The sequence below is a fragment of the Littorina saxatilis genome, linkage group LG9 (genome assembly GCF_037325665.1).
Source record: "Littorina saxatilis isolate snail1 linkage group LG9, US_GU_Lsax_2.0, whole genome shotgun sequence".
Classification (NCBI taxonomy): Eukaryota; Metazoa; Mollusca; class Gastropoda; order Littorinimorpha; family Littorinidae; genus Littorina; species Littorina saxatilis.
The window spans coordinates 49,608,482-49,628,951 of record NC_090253.1 but is presented as its reverse complement, the minus strand read 5'-3'; the positions used below and the strand labels follow the sequence as shown (position 1 = coordinate 49,628,951).

At 42.3% G+C, this 20,470-nt stretch overlaps 1 protein-coding gene across 1 annotated transcript; it reads left to right on the top strand.

Annotated features, from left to right (window-relative positions):
• The first annotated feature begins 4,892 nt into the window (after positions 1 to 4,892).
• Positions 4,893 to 14,456, top strand: LOC138977246 (uncharacterized). Its single transcript, XM_070350153.1, has 6 exons — positions 4,893 to 5,810; positions 9,736 to 10,869; positions 11,455 to 11,595; positions 12,000 to 12,179; positions 13,853 to 14,022; positions 14,396 to 14,456. The coding sequence occupies exons 2-6, from the start codon at positions 9,751 to 9,753 to the stop codon at positions 14,454 to 14,456; spliced, it is 1,671 nt and encodes a 556-aa protein (XP_070206254.1). The 5' UTR covers positions 4,893 to 5,810; positions 9,736 to 9,750.
• The last annotated feature ends 6,014 nt before the right edge of the window (positions 14,457 to 20,470 follow it).

Sequence of the window (20,470 nt, the reverse complement as noted above, 5' to 3'; positions counted from 1 at the left end):
TCCAAAATTACTTTTATTTTATTCTTCATCATGTTCTGATTCCAAAAACATATGAATATGTTATGTTCGGATTGAAAACAAGCTCTGAAAATTAAAAATATAAAAATTATGATTAAAATTAAATTTCCGAAATCGTTTTAAAAACAATTTCATTTTATTTCTTGTCGGTTCCTGATTCCAAAAACATATAGATATGATATGTTTGGATTAAAAACACGCTCAGAAAGTTAAAACGAAGAGAGGTACAGTAAAGCGTGCTATGCAGCACAGCGCAACCGCTACCGCGCTAAACAGGCTCGTCACTTTCACTGCCTTTTGCACTAGCGGCGGTCTACGGTCATTGTGAAAAAATGCAGTGCGTTCAGTTTAATTCTGTGAGTTCCACAACTTGACTAAATGTAAGTTCGCCTTACGCGACTTGTTGTTACCTCCCTTTGACATTATAATTATGTGTCAATTACTCTATCAGAGACAGCATTGGAGATAACCCGGTTTCAGTATTGTTTCACGATAGACGTTGAGCTGAATACCAACACTCAAATCTGTTTTTGACAAACACCACACGTACATCACTTTCTTTCCCAAGAGATGGTACTCATGACGTGACTTTGTCGTTTTCTGGAAGGCAGTTTTTGGCTCACGTAAGTTGGCTCACGTAAGTGTAGCCTATGCGATCGTAACTTTGTCTGTCTGTGCGTGCGTGCGTATGTGCGTGCGTGCGTGCGTGTGTATGTCTGTGGTAGAAACTCTAACATTTGAAGACGTCACATTACATTGACGTCACATTATGACGTAAGAGGGTTAGACGTCACGCGAAGGAAGTACTGAAAGTCTCGGTCATTATTATTTTGAGCGGGCCGAGACTAGTTGGCAGTCGTGTCCCTGTACGTAGGCTACATGCAGACAGACAGATCTAGATCTAGTGTCTCGCTTTCTTGCACAGTTTCACCTATGCTCTTTCTGTGTGTGTGTGTGTGTGTGTGTGTGTGTGTGTGTGTGTGTGTGTGTGTGTGTGTGTATGTGTGACGGAGTGATTGAGTTTGTGTTACTGTTTGTCGATTTCTTACGTGAGCCTTGATGGCTTTGCCTCTTGTTACTTCTTCGATTGTTCTGAAGTACACTCGGGAGCAACTTTCTGCCGTCCTTTTCATAATGTTTAAACAAACGTCGAGTAAACAATTGTTCTTTTTCATTATCCTCCATGGTGACGAATAAGCAACTGGTGAAAACTCGACTCGAAATATTGGACCTCGGCTTTTCATTGTGGCATGCACTCATTCTTACGTGAAATTCAAACTGTGGTGAACACTATGTCAGAAATACATTATTTTGCATTATGAACCATCACTCATAATCGCAAAATAAAATGTGCATTCATTTCAAAGCTCACTTGATTGAATGTCAGTTACTATATTCACACCATGACATTTTGTCAACACTTTGTCATAAAAAAAATGTTCTCACTGTCATCCAAGAGGTAATGTGTATTGCCTGAATTGCTTCAGGCAATAAGCGTAATTTTGAGAGTCAAATTTCAGGCATTACGTGTAATGCCTGGTATTTTTAGGCATTACGTGTAATGCCTAGTGGTCTCAGGCATTACACGTAATGCCTAAACATTTCAGGCATTACGCGTAATGCCTGGTTTCACTTAATGCCTGTAACATATATATATATATATATATATATATATATATATATATATATATATATATATATATGTGTGTGGGTGTGTGTGTGTGTGTGTGTGTGTGTGTGTGTGTGTGTGTGTGTGTGTGTGTGTGTGTGACCGTGTTGAGAGAGAAAGAGAGAGAGAGGAAGCCGATAATCGTCTGATTCTGCAGACTCGCCGAGAGGCGGCCAGGGTTTGGCACCAGGCTGATGAAAACGCAGAATAATCCATCAAAACAACACTCTAACATCAAGTTTTAGAAACCAGAAAAACGTATCGTAACTCCATAGGTTTTGTGGTGTTTTGCGCACTGCTGAAACGCGTTTAACACGACGTGAATCGCCGTGCGTTAACGTAGCGAAAACGTCCAAAACGCAGACACCAAAACTCGATGTTTTACTGTGTTTTGCACCCCGCTAAAATCCCAGGGATTTTATTGCGTTACGGCAGTTTTTCTAACTTGATGTGAATCGCACAGGTATAATGCCACAAAATTCAGTTGATTAACTTCATGTTTCATGTTATATGCCACGTTATAGTGCCAAAACGTGACTTTTCGCCCAGTGACACACACACACACACACACACACACACACACACACACACACACACACACACACATGCATCGCCGGATCACATTTTGAATAAGTTACAGTCAATGAATTAATCAAGCCATCAATTATTCGATCAATATATTAATCTATCTATCTATCTATATATCTATCTATCTATCGATAATTATATCTGTGTATCTGCACATCGCTCAGACCGCACAAAACATACAGTCCTGGGCCCGCTACACAGCAGCTCACAGAAAACGTTCTGTACGCTCAGCGTATACTTTCTGGTGGTATCAGCGAAAAATCCTTATTGGAACTACCAGCTGAACGTATACGGTCTCTTTAGATAGATTGACGTGACGTCACACGGAAAGAACGGAAACTCGCAGTAATTTCAAAAACAAAATTTCCGAGGTCTGGCTATTCCTGTCTCTCTCTCTCTCGCTCTCTCTCATGGGGTGGAAGATGAATACCGTCTCTGGGTCTGGGCCCGGATTCGAACCAGCGACCTTTCGATCACAAGTCCAGTGCTCTACCACCTGAGCTACCCGGGCTCCCGTAAATTATGTGTTTCCGATAACATTTTTATACTGACTGTCACTCCTCATCAATCATCGGAGACATCGCTTCGAACCATACTACCGTATACGCTGACAGTACACACAGTATACGTTCCCCTACTGTTCAGCAAGAAAACATACATACGTTATATCTGCTTATACCGAGGTGCAATGGGTGGAGGTATCTAGCTATATGTATCTAGCTAGGTATCTATCTATCTATCTATCTATCTATCTATCTATCTATCTATCTATATTTCTATCTCTCTATCTCCAGATTAATACATATGCAGATTGGTAAAACAAAATAACAACCGCATCAATTATTAACTAATGTAACAATGTAACATTGACAAAGCATTAATAAGGAAACACTCTGGCACACATGACTTGATACAATTCCTGAAAGAATGAACATCGGGATACTGACTGAAGCGTGAAACTGCATGTGTTCTCTTTTTCAGCCATGATCAATTCAACCAAACAGAAAAGACGGTATAACGGCGTGTTTTGCAGCACTATAATGCAGTAGATAAATATGCTGTCTCTGTTACCACGGGTAATAATCTTGAACACAAACGCCTACGCCTCGTCTGGGAGAAATGAAAACTTTGCTGAACGCACGGTGGATGATACTGTGTTAAGACACGTAAAAAGCTTTTCCTAAAGGCACAGTAAGCCTCCCGTAAACTATCTCAGATACGGTCAGGCTTTTACACACAGTACAAACACCCTCTCATTTAAACACTCACCGATTGAGAACATCCCAGGTGCCCTCCGTCAAGAGCGAACAATTTTCAAAGAATTTAGTTTTGCGTGGTTTATCTTACCCCTGAGCCATCGTGAACCCGTGTGACACAGTTTCCCTTTTTCACAATGTAGTCGTCAGTTAGTCATTTGAATGCGACTCGATGTCAGCTTATCTACAATAGCACGTTTTTATGCACGAAACAAACGGCTGTGGTTCACAATAACTTTAACGATGGCTTTTGACTGTTGAAAGGAACGGCGATATGCACTAAACCGTCGTCTGCTACGACCCTTGCGTGACCCTGCTTCCGGGCTTTTCTTTTTTCAAACTTTCACAACTTCGAATTGTACTGATCTTGTCTTGATGAAAAAAGAATTCTTTTATGATTAAATAATGTTTGTGTAACAAGCTGTCAATTTATTATTTATATTTTAAAAGTTAGGTCAAGCGCAAAAACGCACCACGGTCCAAAAAAATTCTGATAATCATCGACCCACGGCTATCGCCAGTTTATATCGATAGAATGAGACCCGAAGGGAAGTAACTCATTTTTATCCTAAGGATGGGTCCAACAAGTGTTCGAGACAATCTGCAAAATTAATTCTTTAAAAATTGCTCGCTCTTTACGTAGGGCACCTAGGATGTTTCCGTTTGGTGAGGGTGTTTGTACTGTGTGTACAAGCCTGACAGTATCTGTGATGGTTTACGGGAGGCTTACTGTCCGGGAATATTCATAACAGCCGTCCAGCACCAAAACGAGGCGCTATTGTTGTTGAAGACCAAGTCCACGAAAATAAATTCTTTGAAAATTTCTCACGCTCGACAGAAAGCAGCCAGGATGTTCCCGTTCGGTGAGCGTCCAAATGGAAGTATGCTTGTACTGTATGTAGACGCTCGGGGAGCTCTGTTATGGTTTACGGGAGCCTTACTGTGCCTTTAACTACACCGTGATGACAATGTGTTAGAGAGAAGTGAAAGCTTTGCTAAAATAAGCTTAGACTACAGTATTATAATTATATAATGCAATATTAACAGCTATAGTGTTTTGAGCTTGGCAATAGGGTCCGGTATTTTGACAAAAACGAGTACAGTATGTCGAGGCGTGTTATAATTGTTCGCACTTAAGCACACACACACACACACACACACACACACACACACACACACACACACACACACACACACACACACACACACACACACACACACACACACACACACACACACACACTCACGCACGCACACACAAACACACTTTGCTTGAAATATTGTATTATCACTTTTTTTCTTAGGGTAGACTCCAGCCGTAATTTAAGTCGTTTATCAGAATCACAGCAAGAAACTTTAAACCAGTTGAGTGAATGGACTGAGCTAAATCACATGTCCCTTAACCCCCAAAAAACAAAAAGCATGATAATAACAACTAGGCAAAAACGCAAGAACATAACCTCAATATTTCCCGATCTAACGGTTAATGATAAACTTGTTGAAAAAGTCGACCATCATAAAGTTTTGGGAGTGACCATTGATAACAACCTGTCTTGGTCACACCACATCGAACAACTGTCTAAACAAGTGTCCAAGAAGGTTTATCTAGTATTATCTAGAATCAAGCACTTTCTGAATTTGGAAGCCAGGAAACTATTCTTTAATGCTCATATTCAGTCTGTTATTGATTACGCGTCTACCTTGTAGGACTCGGCAAGTGAAAATTCATTTTTTTGTTTGTTTGTTTGCTTAACGCCCAGCCGACCCCGAAGGGCCATATCAGGGCGGTGCTGCTTTGACATATAACGTGCGCCACACACAAGACAGAAGTCGCAGCACAGGCTTCATGTCTCACCCAGTCATATTATTCTGACACCGGACCAACCAGTCCTAGCACTAACACCATAATGCCAGACGCCAGGCGGAGCAGCCACTAGATTGCCAATTGTAAAGTCTTAGGTATGACCCGGCCGGGGTTCGAACCCACGACCTCCCGATCACGGGGCGGACGCCTTACCAGTAGGCCAACCGTGCCGGTCAATCTTTTCTTTGAAGCCTCTGGTAGTTACTTGAAAGCGAGCGCCTGTGTGAAGACCCAAGTAGTGAACAAGGAAGTAACCCAATCTTTTTGTCAGCCAACCATCCGCCTGCCTGCGATATAACTGTACCTCTGACTGTACGTTGGTGCAATTCATTGCCAAGAGAGAGTACACGTCAATTCAGCTTTATTCCAACATCCATAGACACCAGAGGGACTTCCGCTTTATTTATCATCACAGGTACGTGCCTTCTCTGTTATAATCATCGTCGTTCTTTGAAACTTGGAAAGCATACGCCTACCTGAATACTAGACGAAAACCATTTGTGTGTGAGCGAGGACACATTGCGACATAGTCTTGACACTTTGGATGGAATTCTCTGTTTATATAGTCTGTGTGTGGAATTCAACAAAAATATTAAGCCGCGGGGGGCTTTGTGATTTTCATTGCATCACTTTCGCAAACCTTGTACATCTTTATTTTGAAAGCAAGCGCCTGTCTGATTTGCACACATTCATGTGACACGCTCTCACTCCACAGTCAGTGTTGGCGCCGTATCAGTACGAGGTCACACTGCGATCCAGTCTTGTCACTGTGTGTGCATTCCAACAGACATATCAGACCTTGACAGTTGTTCAGTGCTCATTATACTGCAGGTAAGTGTACGTGTTCTCTGCTACATTCTCTGTTTATATAGTCCAAGTTTGTTTCTCAGACGTGGTAATACAGCTGGGTGTGGAATCTCTCTGTTTATATAGTCCAAGTTTGTTTCTCAGACGTGGTAATACAGCTGGGTGTGGAATCTCTCTGTTTATATAGTCCAAGTTTGTTGCTCAGACGTGGTAATACAGCTGGGTGTGGAATCTCTCTGTTTATATAGTCCAAGTTTGTTGCTCAGACGTGGTAATACAGCTGGGTGTGGACTCTCTCTGTTTATATAGTCCAAGTTTGTTGCTCAGACGTGGTAATACAGCTGGGTGTGGAATCTCTCTGTTTATATAGTTCAAGTTTGTTGCTCAGACGTGGTAATACAGCTGGGTGTGGAATCTCTCTGTTAATATAGTCCAAGTTTGTTGCTCAGACGTGGTAATACAGCTGGGTGTGGAATCTCTCTGTTTATATTGTCCAAGTTTGTTTCTCAGACGTGGTAATACAGCTGGGTGTGGAATCTCTCTGTTTATATAGTCCAAGTTTGTTGCTCAGACGTGGTAATACAGCTGGGTGTGGAATCTCTCTGTTTATATAGTCCAAGTTTGTTGCTCAGACGTGGTAATACAGCTGGGTGTGGAATCTCTCTGTTTATATAGTCCAAGTTTGTTGCTCAGACGTGGTAATACAGCTGGGTGTGGAATCTCTCTGTTTATATAGTCCAAGTTTGTTGCTCAGACGTGGTAATACAGCTGGGTGTGGAATCTCTCTTTGGACATTTCCTACTTTCTGTTTCCGGGAAATGTGTTTTCTGTTCGATCATAGCAGTAAGACACAGAGGGTGCTGGCTAGACTTGCTGTGTGTGAGTTACACACTGCTTGCCTTGCTCTGTTTGTGTTGTCATGTTTCTCATTTCTCTTTCTCTCGATGAGGGAGTTTTACTTCATGATTTCAGTGTCACATTCTCCGCTGCGTTACAACTCAATGTCAATGTTCGTCGAGTGTTGTGTTCCGTACAAAACAAGCCGTGTGTGTTTGCATTTCACAAACTGCGTGGTACGTTTGAATATGCGGATATCGGCAATTCGTCGCTTGCATAACAGCTGAAGTTTAGTGCGTTCATTATGCTGTAGGTGTAGCCTACAGTGTTTATTAAAATACGGTGTGTGCCTGTCTGGTGGCGCGTGCGCGCAATATGTGGAAGTGTGTCAGTCTTGTGCAGTATTCACCACACTACCTTGTCTGTCTGTTCTAGATGTTTTATCGAGCGTCGTGTATGCTTGCACATTCATGATTTTCTTTCGATCGGTGTGATTCCAGTTTTGAGACCCCTTGGGTTTGACCTTTGTCCACGACTGTTTAGACATTCTTTTTGATTTTGTTAACCAGCGTGTCTTTTGAATAATTATTATGCTTTGTCTCTGTTAAAAAAACCGAGTTTTATAACACACACACACACACACACACACACACACACCCACACACACACACACACACACACACACACACACACACACACACACACACACACACACCAATGTTATTTAAAGGGTTTGCTGTGCTCTTATGTGTTCTACATTTTAGATTGCATTTTTCTGTGTTTGTTGTGTCCACAATCATATTGCTGTACATTATAAGATGTTTGATGGGTTGTTGACAGACCAGCTTTTTTGTCGGTCCTCGGGGGGCATATCGACTTTTGTTTCATATTTATTGACCGCGGCCTTCGGCCTTGGTCATGTTTCATATTTATTGACCGCGGCCTTCGGCCTTGGTCAATAAATATGAAACAAAAGACGATATGCTCCCCGTCGGACAGACAAAAAAGTTGGTCTGTCAACAAACCATCAAACATCGTTTTTGTCATCATTTTGGTAGTGAGAAAACAAGTGCACAATCAACCCAGGGAGCCATGCTTTGAAACACGGGTCCCGTGCTGATAACCACACGGTTCCCGGTTTGAAAACCACTGGCAATCAAAGATCGCGTGTGAAAGCAACTTTCTGTGTTTTTGAGTTCATTAAATGAGTTGGGATGAATATGTCAGGTTTGAGGATGCACATTTCTGTAGGTTCATCTCGGTATTCCACCCCCTCGGCTTTCTGTTGTAAATATTAAGCTGAGTGATCGAATGTGGAAGCTACGTTTGGTCAAAGGTCACTAGATTTGCGTCGTGCAGCGAAGGAAAGAATCGCGATCTTGTTTCCGACTCGGTACCTCTTTGTTTTTCACTAGACCTGTCATTCTGCTTGCTCGGCTTTGTTAGATGTTTGCATATCGTGTTGCTATTTTCTTTGCTTTTATTATTGTTTCTTACTTGTGCTTCGTTTATCGATACAACGTCTTGTGCACGGGTCAAAATGTGTGTGTCATGTGTCGTTTTACTTGAACTTGACGTTCGTGTTTCTCCGAACGTCTGTGTATCGAAACACAGATACACGCACTCCGTGACTTTGTAAGAAGACATAACATATCGGTAGGTTTCATTTGTTTGTGACGAATTTATTGAAGTAGTTTTGGTTTTTTGTTTACTTTTGCCAGTTTGCCAGTTGGTTTTTGGAACTTTGCAAAGCAGTGTCTTGTCGTCTGTTTAGGTCTGGGGAAACGCCAATGAAAAGAGCCGAAGAATCCTCGAGCGTTTCTATTGGGTTTGCTTTTGATTATTCATGTAATAGGGCTTCCTGCAACTATGGTAACCGGGGATTTATTCCCCGGGGAACATGAGATTTATTTCCCAGGTGCTTGTGAATGAAAACTCGTGAAAATGATGACAATACTGTTTATATGTAATTATTCGGTAAACCTTGAAGTGTTGGAAGAGAAGAAGTTATTGAATGTGATGACGATGCATGAAGCAGGAACTACTGGTGTAAGATTTAATTCGAAGGACAGGCCTAAAAATCCAAACTCTGCATTGTAAGGGATGGTGATGTAGATATTTTTTTTCTGACTTATCCTACTGCTTCTTCTGTGTTCTTGGGCTGCGACTTCTACGTGCATTTGTTTTGATGCTGTCATGTTGTGTCTGAACGATTAAGCGTTCGTGCGTAGGTCCATTTCTCTCCTTCATATACTGGCTGTCAAATAATAACTGAAAAGGAATCCGGCTTGTCGAGGAGTATTCTTCAGTTTGTAAGTAGTCTTAATAAAGACAAAACGAACATCAAACCGCACACATTGCTTGTCACTGGTATTTAACAGGTTTATGACCATTCTTTGTTCCGTCAATTTGCGTAGTAGTAGTAGTAGTAGTAGTAGTAGTAGTAGTAAACTAGTAGTGGTAGTACAAGTAGTGGTAGTTGTAGTAGTAGTAATAGTAGACTAGTAGTGATAGTAGTAATAGACTAGTAGTAGTAGTAGTAGTAGACTAGTAGTGGTAGTAGTAGTAAATGTGGTGTTGCTGCTGCTACTGCATTGCTTGTTGTTTCCTTAGAGAGTGCTGCTCCTGCCAATAATGTTTTTGTGAATTTGCCTGCGTTTTGTTTGGCACCTACTTTTACTCGTCGGTGATTTCAGGACTACTTCGTAGCCATGGCAACGGCGGCTGGTGCAAGTACAGCGGACACTGAGACAGAATGCTCCGTGTGTCACGAGCTGTTCAAGAACCCCAAACTGCTGCCCTGTGCTCACGTCCTGTGTCGCCACTGTCTTCTCTCCTGGCTCGCCTCCAACCCCGAGGCCCTCTGTCCGCTCTGCAGGGGCGCCATCGCGGACCCCAACGAGAAAAGCAAGACAAAGGGATGGGAGGAGGTGGTGGACGTCTTACCCGATGACGTCGCCATGGCAGCAATGGCGGATAGTACACGTGTACTGAGTCAGGACCATGTTTGTGTCGGATGCAAGTCAGCGGCTGTGTCCATCTGTCTCAACTGTAACGATATGATGTGCCAGTCTTGCAGCGACCTACACACCAGATTCTCCGCGATCAGCCATCACAAGGTGGAAGACCTGTCCAGCATGACAGCGGGAGAGCTAGCCGCCAGTCAGCCTGACCACTGCAGCGTGCACACCAGCAAGCCCTGCGAGCTCTTCTGTCCCACTCACGGGGCCGCCATTTGCCACCTGTGTGCAAGCGCCAAGCACCGCGCATGCCCAGACCTGACGGAACTGGCGGAAGCGGCAGACAAGTCACGTGAGGAGCTGAGTCAAATGGTGACGTCACTGCTGACGGAAGAGCAGCAGCTGGAAGAAGCTGTGGCAGCGTTGGAGCGCCACCTGGAGGCCACGGAGAAAGTGGTGCAGGAAGCTGTTGCTGAGATCGACAGGACCTGCGACAAATTGGAGAACTCCGTCAAGGAATGCAGGCGTCGCCTAAAGAAGATGACGCTTGATGCCAAGGCCAAGGTGAAGGACACAGTCTTAGCCGTCAAGGTCACCTTGTTGGATCATCGAGGCAGGCTGACGTCACACCGACGTGTTGCTGATCGAACCACCAGAGGGTCCACTAATAAAGGGATGTGTGACGTCACTCGTGCTCTGAGGGACCGTGTGAAGGACATACTGGTCACTTGTGGTCAACGCCGAGCGAACTTGAAGTCGGTTTACATGGTTACGCTGACAATTGACGCTGCCGCAGTGGCCCGCATTGAAAAGGAACTGTCGGAGCTTGGCCATGTGAAGATAAGCCCTGCGTCTGTCGGTCCTGTTCAGGTGAGAACATCTATAATGGTTTTGTTGTTGTTGTTGTTGTTGTTGCTTTTTACCCTGTGATAGTCAGCCTGTGAACGGTTGACTAATATACAGAAACGCCGTCGCATTTAGTTTACACAATGAAAAAGTTTATATTTGTATTGGGATTCCTTGCGAAGCGCACTGACATTTGTACTTTTTAAGACGAGAACCATAGAAACAGAGAAAATACCATCATTATCATATTTCAAAATTGGAATAAGTTTTCATTAAAATAAAACATGCCTGCATTGATAACATTATCTCAACTTTACGTTTTCAACAAATAACGTGTATTTCTCTAAAGTTGGCATGGCGATGCAGCATTCTAGACACAAATTATGGCAAATGTCGGTAGGAAACAAACGCTATTTTGTCACAGTCTAGCTACGACAATTTCGTTATTCCCTGATACACTTGACGATTCACTGTGAGTACTTTGCATACGTTACAACAACCTCTGCTGCGATGAATATAATGATTACGTTTTGTTTGCATCTCGTCATCAGTCCCTTTGGGTTGTTGATTGGCGATTGATTAAATGTGTGTGATGTATCGTTGTTTCAGAGCCTTGGGTGGCGTTTTCACACAAACCACGGGAAGGACATTGTACTGAGCAACGACGGTCTGACAGCAGAGAGAGTGAGGGGTGTAGAGGATGGTATTGTTGTTGCTGACCAGCCCATGGTGCCCGACGTGTTGTATGAGGTGTGTGTGTGTGTGTGTGTGTGTGTGTGTGTGTGTGTGTGTGTGTGTGTGTGTGTGCGTGCGTGCGTGTATATATGTGTGTTAGTGTGTGTGTATGTGTGTGTATGTGTGTGTGTGCGTGTGTATGTGTATGTGTGTGTGTGTGTGTGTGTGTGTGTGTATGTCCGTGTGTGTGTGTGTGTGTGTGTTTGTCTGCCTGTCTGCCTTTTTGTCTGTGTGTCCCTCTCCGGTGCCTAATGTAAAACAAAAAAATATTACTTCATACTCTATTACCATTGTTAAATAAAGAATTGCATTTGTCTGTGTCATTGTCGTTGTCTGTCTGCCAACATGTGCAAACACTAAGATCCCTAAACAAAACAACATTTGAAGTTAAATTGAAACAGAAACGGAATTGTATGCAGATCCGAATAGACAAGCTAGACCCGCAGTACATTTCCCGCTACCTGCCGTGTGGAGTGGTGCTGACTGATCCCGATCACCTCCGTCTGCCTGACACAGCTCACAGTAGATGGGGCAGTGAGGGCAGTGAGGGCAGTGAGGCTGTTGTCATCAGTGATGCTGTGTACAACCGTGGACACACAGTAAGGTCATGTTCACACAACTATGCTCGTTAGTGTGTATCATATGCTGCATGATATAATTATATGTCTACATTTTAAAGTTACAACACTTTTTCATTTCAATTTTTGGTTACAAGAAAGGAAAACAGAAAATGTGTTGGGGATTGTTTCCAAAGTGATGTTGGGTTTGTCTTTAGAATATGTAATGTTTGGAATATAAAAGAGTTTTTTTAAAGGCACAGTGCAGCTCACAGCCTTCGTTTTGCGTTTTTGTTGCAGCTGAGTGCATTTACAGTTCAAAAATCCTCCTATGGTAGTAAAACAAACCCAAAACTACCCAACGACGACATCTGTGAAGCTCGACAGTTTCTTGTTCACGCGAGTGCATAAATTAACCTAGTTATTACGTGGTGTTTGGTCGGAGTTCGATTCAACTGAGTGATTCCGGCCTCCATTTTGTTTTACACAAACTCATGATGATGTCTGACATAGTTTGCTTAGTGACGTGTCTTTTTGTGCATGATGTGGTGATCTACCTGATCTAAATTTAGATCCAAAAATAGGTCAAGACCAGCCGGGTCCGAGTACGAAATTAATTCGTAAAAAAATCGCAGTTCTTGACTCTTTGGGTGCAAGTCAATGAAACTTGGTAGTTCTTCTAACGGATAGCTGCCTGAGGTATGACCAAAAGCCCCAGGGGCTCCGTGCACCTGGATTTGACAAGTTCAGTACCTTTAAGGGAACTTTTTTTTAAGCCACACCGATATGAAAAAAAACCAATCGATGTCGCTAATATTTTGCCTGTGATGTTTTTAGAGTGTGCTGTAACATGTGTGAAAAAAGCGAGAGAAATCAGTCGGAAAGACTTTATGTTACAGACATTTGAATAATTATGATGACATGCCAAGATTCTGATAAACGAGGGTTGGGTAATTGAATGGAGTTTTTGACCGATCAGTTACAACCACAGTACTTATTTCGGAAGTGGTATTAATCCCTGGTTTACGTTTGTTGTAATGGTGTGTTGACATTTGAAATAGTTTAAGGTGTCTGTCCGATATGGCTGGAAATAGCGTCATTACGTGACGTTTTCGTGGGCTAAAATTAGATCAGTTTCTTAATTCGCATGTGCATATTTCCTGACGCATCCGATCGATTTTAACCAAACATGCCGAGTCCCCACAACTGCATAGGCAAAAAAGATAACAAAAACCTGGCCGTGACATAATTATTTGCACAGACCTTTAAAACGAACCATTACCAGACCACCATGTTGAAAAATAGCATCAGAAGATGTAAAAGTGATCGTACTCTGAAAAATATGTAAGTTGAAATAAAATAAAAGCGTTGTTTTAAAGTGTTCACCATCTGCCATGTCCAACAATAGATATAAGTATAGCTTCAGGAAGTTTAACATGATATTCTAGTCAAACTTATTTCAACACACACTGAAATTATCAGATACAAAATGTTAGCCAATAATTAGCGACGTTGATTGTGGGGGTCAATCGCTGTCGGATGTCATTAAGCAACATTTTAACACACACACACACACACATACACACACACACAGACATACACACACACACACACACACACACACACGTACACACACACACACACACACACACGCACACACACACACACACACACACACACACACAATTATGAAGTCCACAGAATCATGTCAACAGGAGGACAACAACCTGAACAAAGCAACACTCGACCTGCCGAAGGGAACACGTGTGGGAGTGATGGTGACGACCAAGGCAGAGCTCCACCTGTGGGTCAACGGCAGTGATCGGGGAGTCATCGCCACCACTGTTCCCACGCCCTGGTTTGCTTTCTTTGAGCTGTTTGGCTGGTATCAACAGGTGAGTCTCTGTCCACAATTCTTCTGTCCGACTGACTGTCTCATTTGCAGCTTTTATTCCTCTCTGTATGTGTGTGTGTGTGTGAGTGAATGAAAATATATGAGTGTGTGTGTGTGTGTGTTTGTGTGTGTGTGGTGTGTGTGTGTGTGTGTGTGTGTGTGTGAGTTCGTGTGTGTGGTGTGTGTGTGTGTGTGTGTGTGTATGTGTGTGTGCGTGTGCGTGTTCGCACGTGCGTACATACGTGTGTGTGTGTATGGTGGGGGTATCGTCGCGTCCTGTCTGCTAAAAGCGAGTTGCTAAAGTTTACTTTTGCAAATTTCCAAATGAAGGCATACTCATTGTAGTTCCATAAATCATTTTCAGGTATCCATTCTTCCCCCGACACATCTTGGCTGAGAGCGGAACACAGAGATCTACAGCCTAGTGTCTGACGTAAGAGACATATGACGTCACAGCTATAACTGTCGACCAGGTGTCAGTCAGTTGGAACTACCTGTGAGCTGAAGAGTGGACTCCTCCCTTGAGAGACCTACCTACAAGATATATATTTATTTGACAGGGACACTGACACTGTACATTAACCCATGAACAACCTTGAGAAACTCCTCTGGTGGTTACCGTATTTTTTCGGAAATGTATCGTCTCCGAAAAGTCGAAGCTTTGCTAAGCGCACCTGGGGATGATATTGTGTTAAATAGAAATTAAATGTTTTGCTGAATACACTGGTGATGATCTTGTGTTAAGAGATATACCAACGGTTTGCTTTCACATCAATGATGATATTCTGTTGACCAGAATGTATTGTCAGAATTAACCATTGCAAAATATGTTCAATCGATTTTTTGTCGAATTTGCATTGCTTTTTTTTTCTTGGTTAGAGGTTGCTTTAATTTGTCTTTTGATTTGCTTTATTTTGATCTGTCTATAGTGTCTGTTTGTTAGGTTTTCATCTCCAACAAAACCAAATTCCTAGTTTTGTGTTCTGAGAAATAAAGCCTTCGTCAAACACTCTTCGTCTCTGGTTTTGTTGTTGCTGTACGAGAAATAACCAGCGAGGCGGTCGGTCACTGCGATGCCTTCCACGAACTCGACAGCAGAGACATAAGTGAAGGAGATATGCCATAGATAAGTAGAACTGCTGGCGCGAAAAAAACGTCATGAAGTTTTTGACTCATATCAAGGAAGGCAATATGGTGTTCGACCTTCTCGAATATTTGACCACCTCTCGTCTGGACGCTCTGACGCAGCATTTAACTTTAAAATACCCCTTCTTTGCAATGGTTGGACTCCTTGCACCCTCAGACTTCCGTACAGAAGCTGATTACGAGCTGTTTTGGCGACAATTAGAAGCAGGTTCGTCTTCAAAACGCATCGAGCAGCCATTTTCGGCGTTCGATCACCACAATGTCCAGCTATGATGGGAAATTACGCGGAAGGTATACCAACTATACTTCCACCCTCAATGCAGATCAAAGCAAATGTGACTCCCAGTGTTGCGTTAGCATATACATTTGATCCAGACAAGAACACAAACTCCGGAGTAAAACAACGAAGTCTGCCTTGAATCGTGTCATGCACGACATACACCAGGCTGCTCAGTGTCAAGCCGGTTATCCCCCGTGGTTTAACCGAGCGTGAACATGACATGGTGTGCAAACATATGTCGCTATTAATGGCACAGAAAGTTTGAATGAATGAAAACTGAAATATATTGTTTAGTTAGGGTACGACAATGGATGGAATATTTTCTTTCCTTTGTTCGGTTTGAGTAGTGTCAACGAAATTCTTGACACACAATGCAGTGTAGGTACTGTGAAAGCTTTAATCCGGGGCCTACATCCACACAACAACCCCCGCCACCCCTCCACCCTACCCCTTCCCTCATAAACGTATGATAGGATCTTCGACAAGCGGAGTTCTCCTCTTTGATTTGTCTTAATTTTTCTCAAAACAATGTTCTGTGTTTGAGTTTCATTTTGTAATTATTTGGTAAAATACAAAGTGACTTTGCTGTCCTAGTTGAGCAAGTGGACATTTATAGTTTGAAGGGCATTTGTTCATTTATTTTTAAAACATATAGGTGACGAATCGTGTTTACAGATGAACATATATTATTTTTGCAACCGAAGTTGGTAAACAACAAAAGTAGTGCCTTGCTAACCATGAAATACGGTCCTGGAATCCATGGAATACGCAGCGTATCCATCTCCTCAGCTAACAGAGACACAGAGGCAGGTCATGGTATAAATAGAGAATAATACATGGCTTGCTGTGTCGTACCAAATTTACACGAGTTGTTTTTTTAAAATATTGAACTGCGAGCGAAAGCGAGCTGTTCACTATTTGAAAAAGCAACGAGTGTAAATCTGGTACGACACAGCAAGCCATGTAGTATTCTGTTTATCCTACATTCTGTATTTACGTGTATTTTACTGAAAATGTCCTGCACTCGAGGCAGCTAAATTGAAGACGCTTGTTTTGGAACCTCGATCTCTTCTAAAGCCTCGTGCAATCTATTACGTCAAAGCAAAGAAACGTCACTCTGAACGTTTGGCGTGACGTGTTAGTTCTAAAGATTCATCGAGGGTAATTAGCGAGCGCAATTTGTGTTTCTATAATGACGTTTGTCTCGGTGACTTTGGCATCATAAGCAGTGGAAAAACAGGTCCCTGTCAGACTTGATTGACACGACCTCATTTACATGATATACACACGTGTGATTTGAACGATTATTATCTCACGGGTGTCTCTCTCACGTATGTAGGATAAAGTCGCATGATCATTTTTTCAGGTATCCGTTCTCCCGCCGACTCATCCTAGTTGAGAGTGTAACACAGAGATCAACAGCTCAGTGCCTGACCTTTAAGACATATGACGTCACACCAATAACTGTGGACCAGTGTCAGACATGTGGAAATACACCCTGAGCTGAAGACTGGACTTCTACCTTGAGAGACATACCTAACCAGAGTTGTATTTCTATAACAGGAACACTGATACTGCTCGTTATCCCATGATAAACTTTGAGAAACTCCTTTGATGGTTATTGTCTTATCTGTGTGTGATTCCTTGAACTATTACAAGAGCCATAATCGCTCTCTCTCTCTCTCTCTCTCTCTCCGTCTCTCTCTCTGAGATGGATGGTTCAACAATTCATTTAAAATGTATGTGCATGTTAAACTAAATTATAATAATATGCAGATCTAAATTAAGATATGTTAAAAATTGACATATTTATTATTGGAAATTGTACTTAAAATGCAGCATGACAAATGTATATCTGTATATATATATAATGTATTATAAGTTTGATGTGATAGTTATTTGATTATATTGTTTTCTGTTCTTGTTGACCCTATATTAGGGCGAGGGCTGGATGTAAAAAAGCAATATTCTTGCTTATCTATTACCCTCGATAATAAAGATTTTGTCTTGTCTTGTCTTGTCTTGTCTCTCTCTCTCTCTCTCTCTCTCTCTCTCTCTCTCTCTCTCTCTCTCTCTCTCTCTCTCTCTTAACCTTTGCCGGATGCCGCTTTTGACTACACACTCCCGACGATGCGGGTTTGTCTGAACCCATACATTTGAAAGAGGGTTTTTACCGTTTATTCCTCTAACGACGATGCGGGTTTGTCTGAACCCATACATTTGAAAGAGGGTTTTTACCGTTTATTCCTCTAACGACGATGCGGGTTTGTCTGAACCCATACATTTGAAAGAGGGTTTTTACCGTTTATTTCTCTAACGACGGGGTGGGTTCAGGGAAACCCACAGCGCTACTTCAGTGGTTGCATCGAGTTTCTCCCTTCACCGACCTCTTGCAGGGGAGGGAGAGGGGGAGGGAGAGGGGGAGGGAGAGACTGAGAGAGACTGAGAGACTAAGAAAGAGAGAGAGAGAGAGAGAGAGAGAGAGAGAGAGAGAGACTAAGAAAGAGAGAGAGAGAGACTAAGAAAGAGAGAGAGAGAGACTAAGAAAGAGAGAGAGAGACTAAGAAAGAGAGTGAGAGACTAAGAAAGAGAGAGAGAGAGACTAAGAAAGAGAGAGAGGGAGACTAAGAAAGAGAGAGAGAGAGACTAAGAAAGAGAGAGAGACTAAGAAAGAGAGAGAGAGAGACTAAGAAAGAGAGAGAGACTAAGAAAGAGAGAGAGAGAGACTAAGAAAGAGAGAGAGACTAAGAAAGAGAGAGAGAGAGAGACTAAGAAAGAGAGAGAGAGATACTAAGAAAGAGAGAGAGAGAGACTAAGAAAGATAGAGAGAGAGACAAATAAAGAGAGAGAGAGACTAAGAAAGAGAGAGAGAGAGAGAGAGAAACTAAGAAAGAGAGAGAGAGACTAAGAAAGAGAGAGAGAGAGACTAAGAAAGAGAGAGAGACTAAGAAAGAGAGAGAGGGAGACTAAGAAAGAGAGAGAGAGGGAGACTAAGAAAGAGAGAGAGACTAAGAGAGAGAGAGACAAAGAAAGAGAGAGAGAGAGAGACTAAGAAAGAGAGAGAGAGAGACTAAGAAAGAGAGAGAGAGATAAAGAAAGAGAGATAGAGAGACTAAGAAAGAGAGAGAGAGAGAGAGAGACTAAGAAAAAGAGAGAGAGAGACTAAGAAAGAGAGAGAGAGAGAGACTAAGAGAGAGAAAGAGAGACTAAGAAAGAGAGAGTGACTAAGAGAGAGAGAGAGAGAGAGAGACTAAGAAAGAGAGAGAGAGACTAAGAGAGAGAGAGAGAGAGAGACTAAGAAAGAGAGAGAGAGACTAAGAGAGAGAGAGAGAGAGACTAAGAAAGAGAGAGAGAGAGAGAGACTAAGAAAGAGAGAGAGAGACTAAGAAAGAGAGAGTGAGACTAAGAAAGAGAGAGAGAGAGAGACTAAGAAAGAGAGAGAGAGAGACTAAGAAAGAGAGAGAGAGAGTAAGAAAGAGAGAGAGAGAGAGACTAAGAAAGAGAGAGAGAGAGAGAGACTAAGAAAGAGAGAGAGAGAGAGAGAGAGACTAAGAAAGAGAGAGAGAGACTAAGAAAGAGAGAGAGAGACTAAGAAAAAGAGAGAGAGAGACTAAAAAAGAGAGAGAGAGACTAAGAAAGAGAGAGAGAGAGAGACTAAGAAAGAGAGAGAGAAAGAGAGACTAAGAAAGAGAGAGAGACTAAGAAAGAGAGAGAGAGACTAAGAAAGAGAGAGAGAGAGACTAAGAGAGAGAGAGAGAGAGAGAGACTAAGAAAGAGAGAGAGAGACTAAGAAAGAGAGAGAGAGAGACTAAGAAAGAGAGAGAGAGACTAAGAAAGAGAGAGAGCGAGAGACTAAGAAAGAGAGAGAGAGAGAGACTAAGAGAGAGAGAGAGACTAAGAAAGAGAGACAGAGAGAGAGACTAAGAGAGAGAGACAGAGAGAGACTAAGAAAGAGACAGAGAGAGAGACTAAGAGAGAGAGACAGAGAGAGAGACTAAGAGAGAGAGACAGAGAGAGAGAGACAGAGAGAGAGACTGGTAAAACAAAATAACAACCGCATCAATTATTAACTAATGTAACAATGTAACATTGACAAAGCATTAATAAGGAAACACTCTGGCACACATGACTTGATACAATTCCTGAAAGAATGAACATCGGGATACTGACTGAAGCGTGAAACTGCATGTGTTCTCTTTTTCAGCCATGATCAATTCAACCAAACAGAAAAGACGGTATAACGGCGTGTTTTGCAGCACTATAATGCAGTAGATAAATATGCTGTCTCTGTTACCACGGGTAATAATCTTGAACGCAAACGCCTACGCCTCGTCTGGGAGAAATGAAAACTTTGCTGAACGCACGGTGGATGATACTGTGTTAAGACACGTAACAAGCTTTTCTTAAAGGCACAGTAAGCCTCCCGTAAACTATCGCAGATACGGTCAGGCTTTTACACACAGTACAAACACCCTTTCATTTAAACACTCACCGATTGAGAACATCCCAGGTGCCCTCCGTCAAGAGCGAACAATTTTCAAAGAATTTAGTTTTGCGTGGTTTATCTTACCCCTGAGCCATCGTGAACCCGTGTGATCCAGTTTCCCTTTTTCACAATGTAGTCGTCATTTGAATGCGACCCGATGTCAGCTTATCTACAATAGCACGTTTTTATGCACGAAACAAACGGCTGTGGTTCACAATAACTTTAACGATGGCTTTTGACTGTTGAAAGGAACGGCGATATGCCGCATAAACCGTCGTCTGCTACGACCCTTGCGTGACCCTGCTTCCGGGCTTTTCTTTTTTCAAACTTTCACAACTTCGAATTGTACTGATCTTGTCTTGATGAAAAAAGAATTCTTTTATGATTAAATAATGTTTGTGTAACAAGCTGTCAATTTATTATTTATATTTTAAAAGTTAGGTCAAGCGCAAAAACGCACCACGGTCCAAACAAATTCTGATAATCATCGATCCACGGGTATCGCCAGTTTATATCGATAGAATGAG

Coding starts and splice junctions, on each gene's coding strand:
- LOC138977246 (XM_070350153.1), top strand. CDS start 9,751: ATGGCAACGGCGGCTGGTGCAAGTACAGCGGACACTGAGACAGAATGC. Junction 10,870..11,454: donor CGTCTGTCGGTCCTGTTCAG/GTGAGAACATCT, acceptor TCGTTGTTTCAG/AGCCTTGGGTGGCGTTTTCA. Junction 14,023..14,395: donor TTCTTTGAGCTGTTTGGCTG/GTATCAACAGGT, acceptor AATCATTTTCAG/GTATCCATTCTTCCCCCGAC.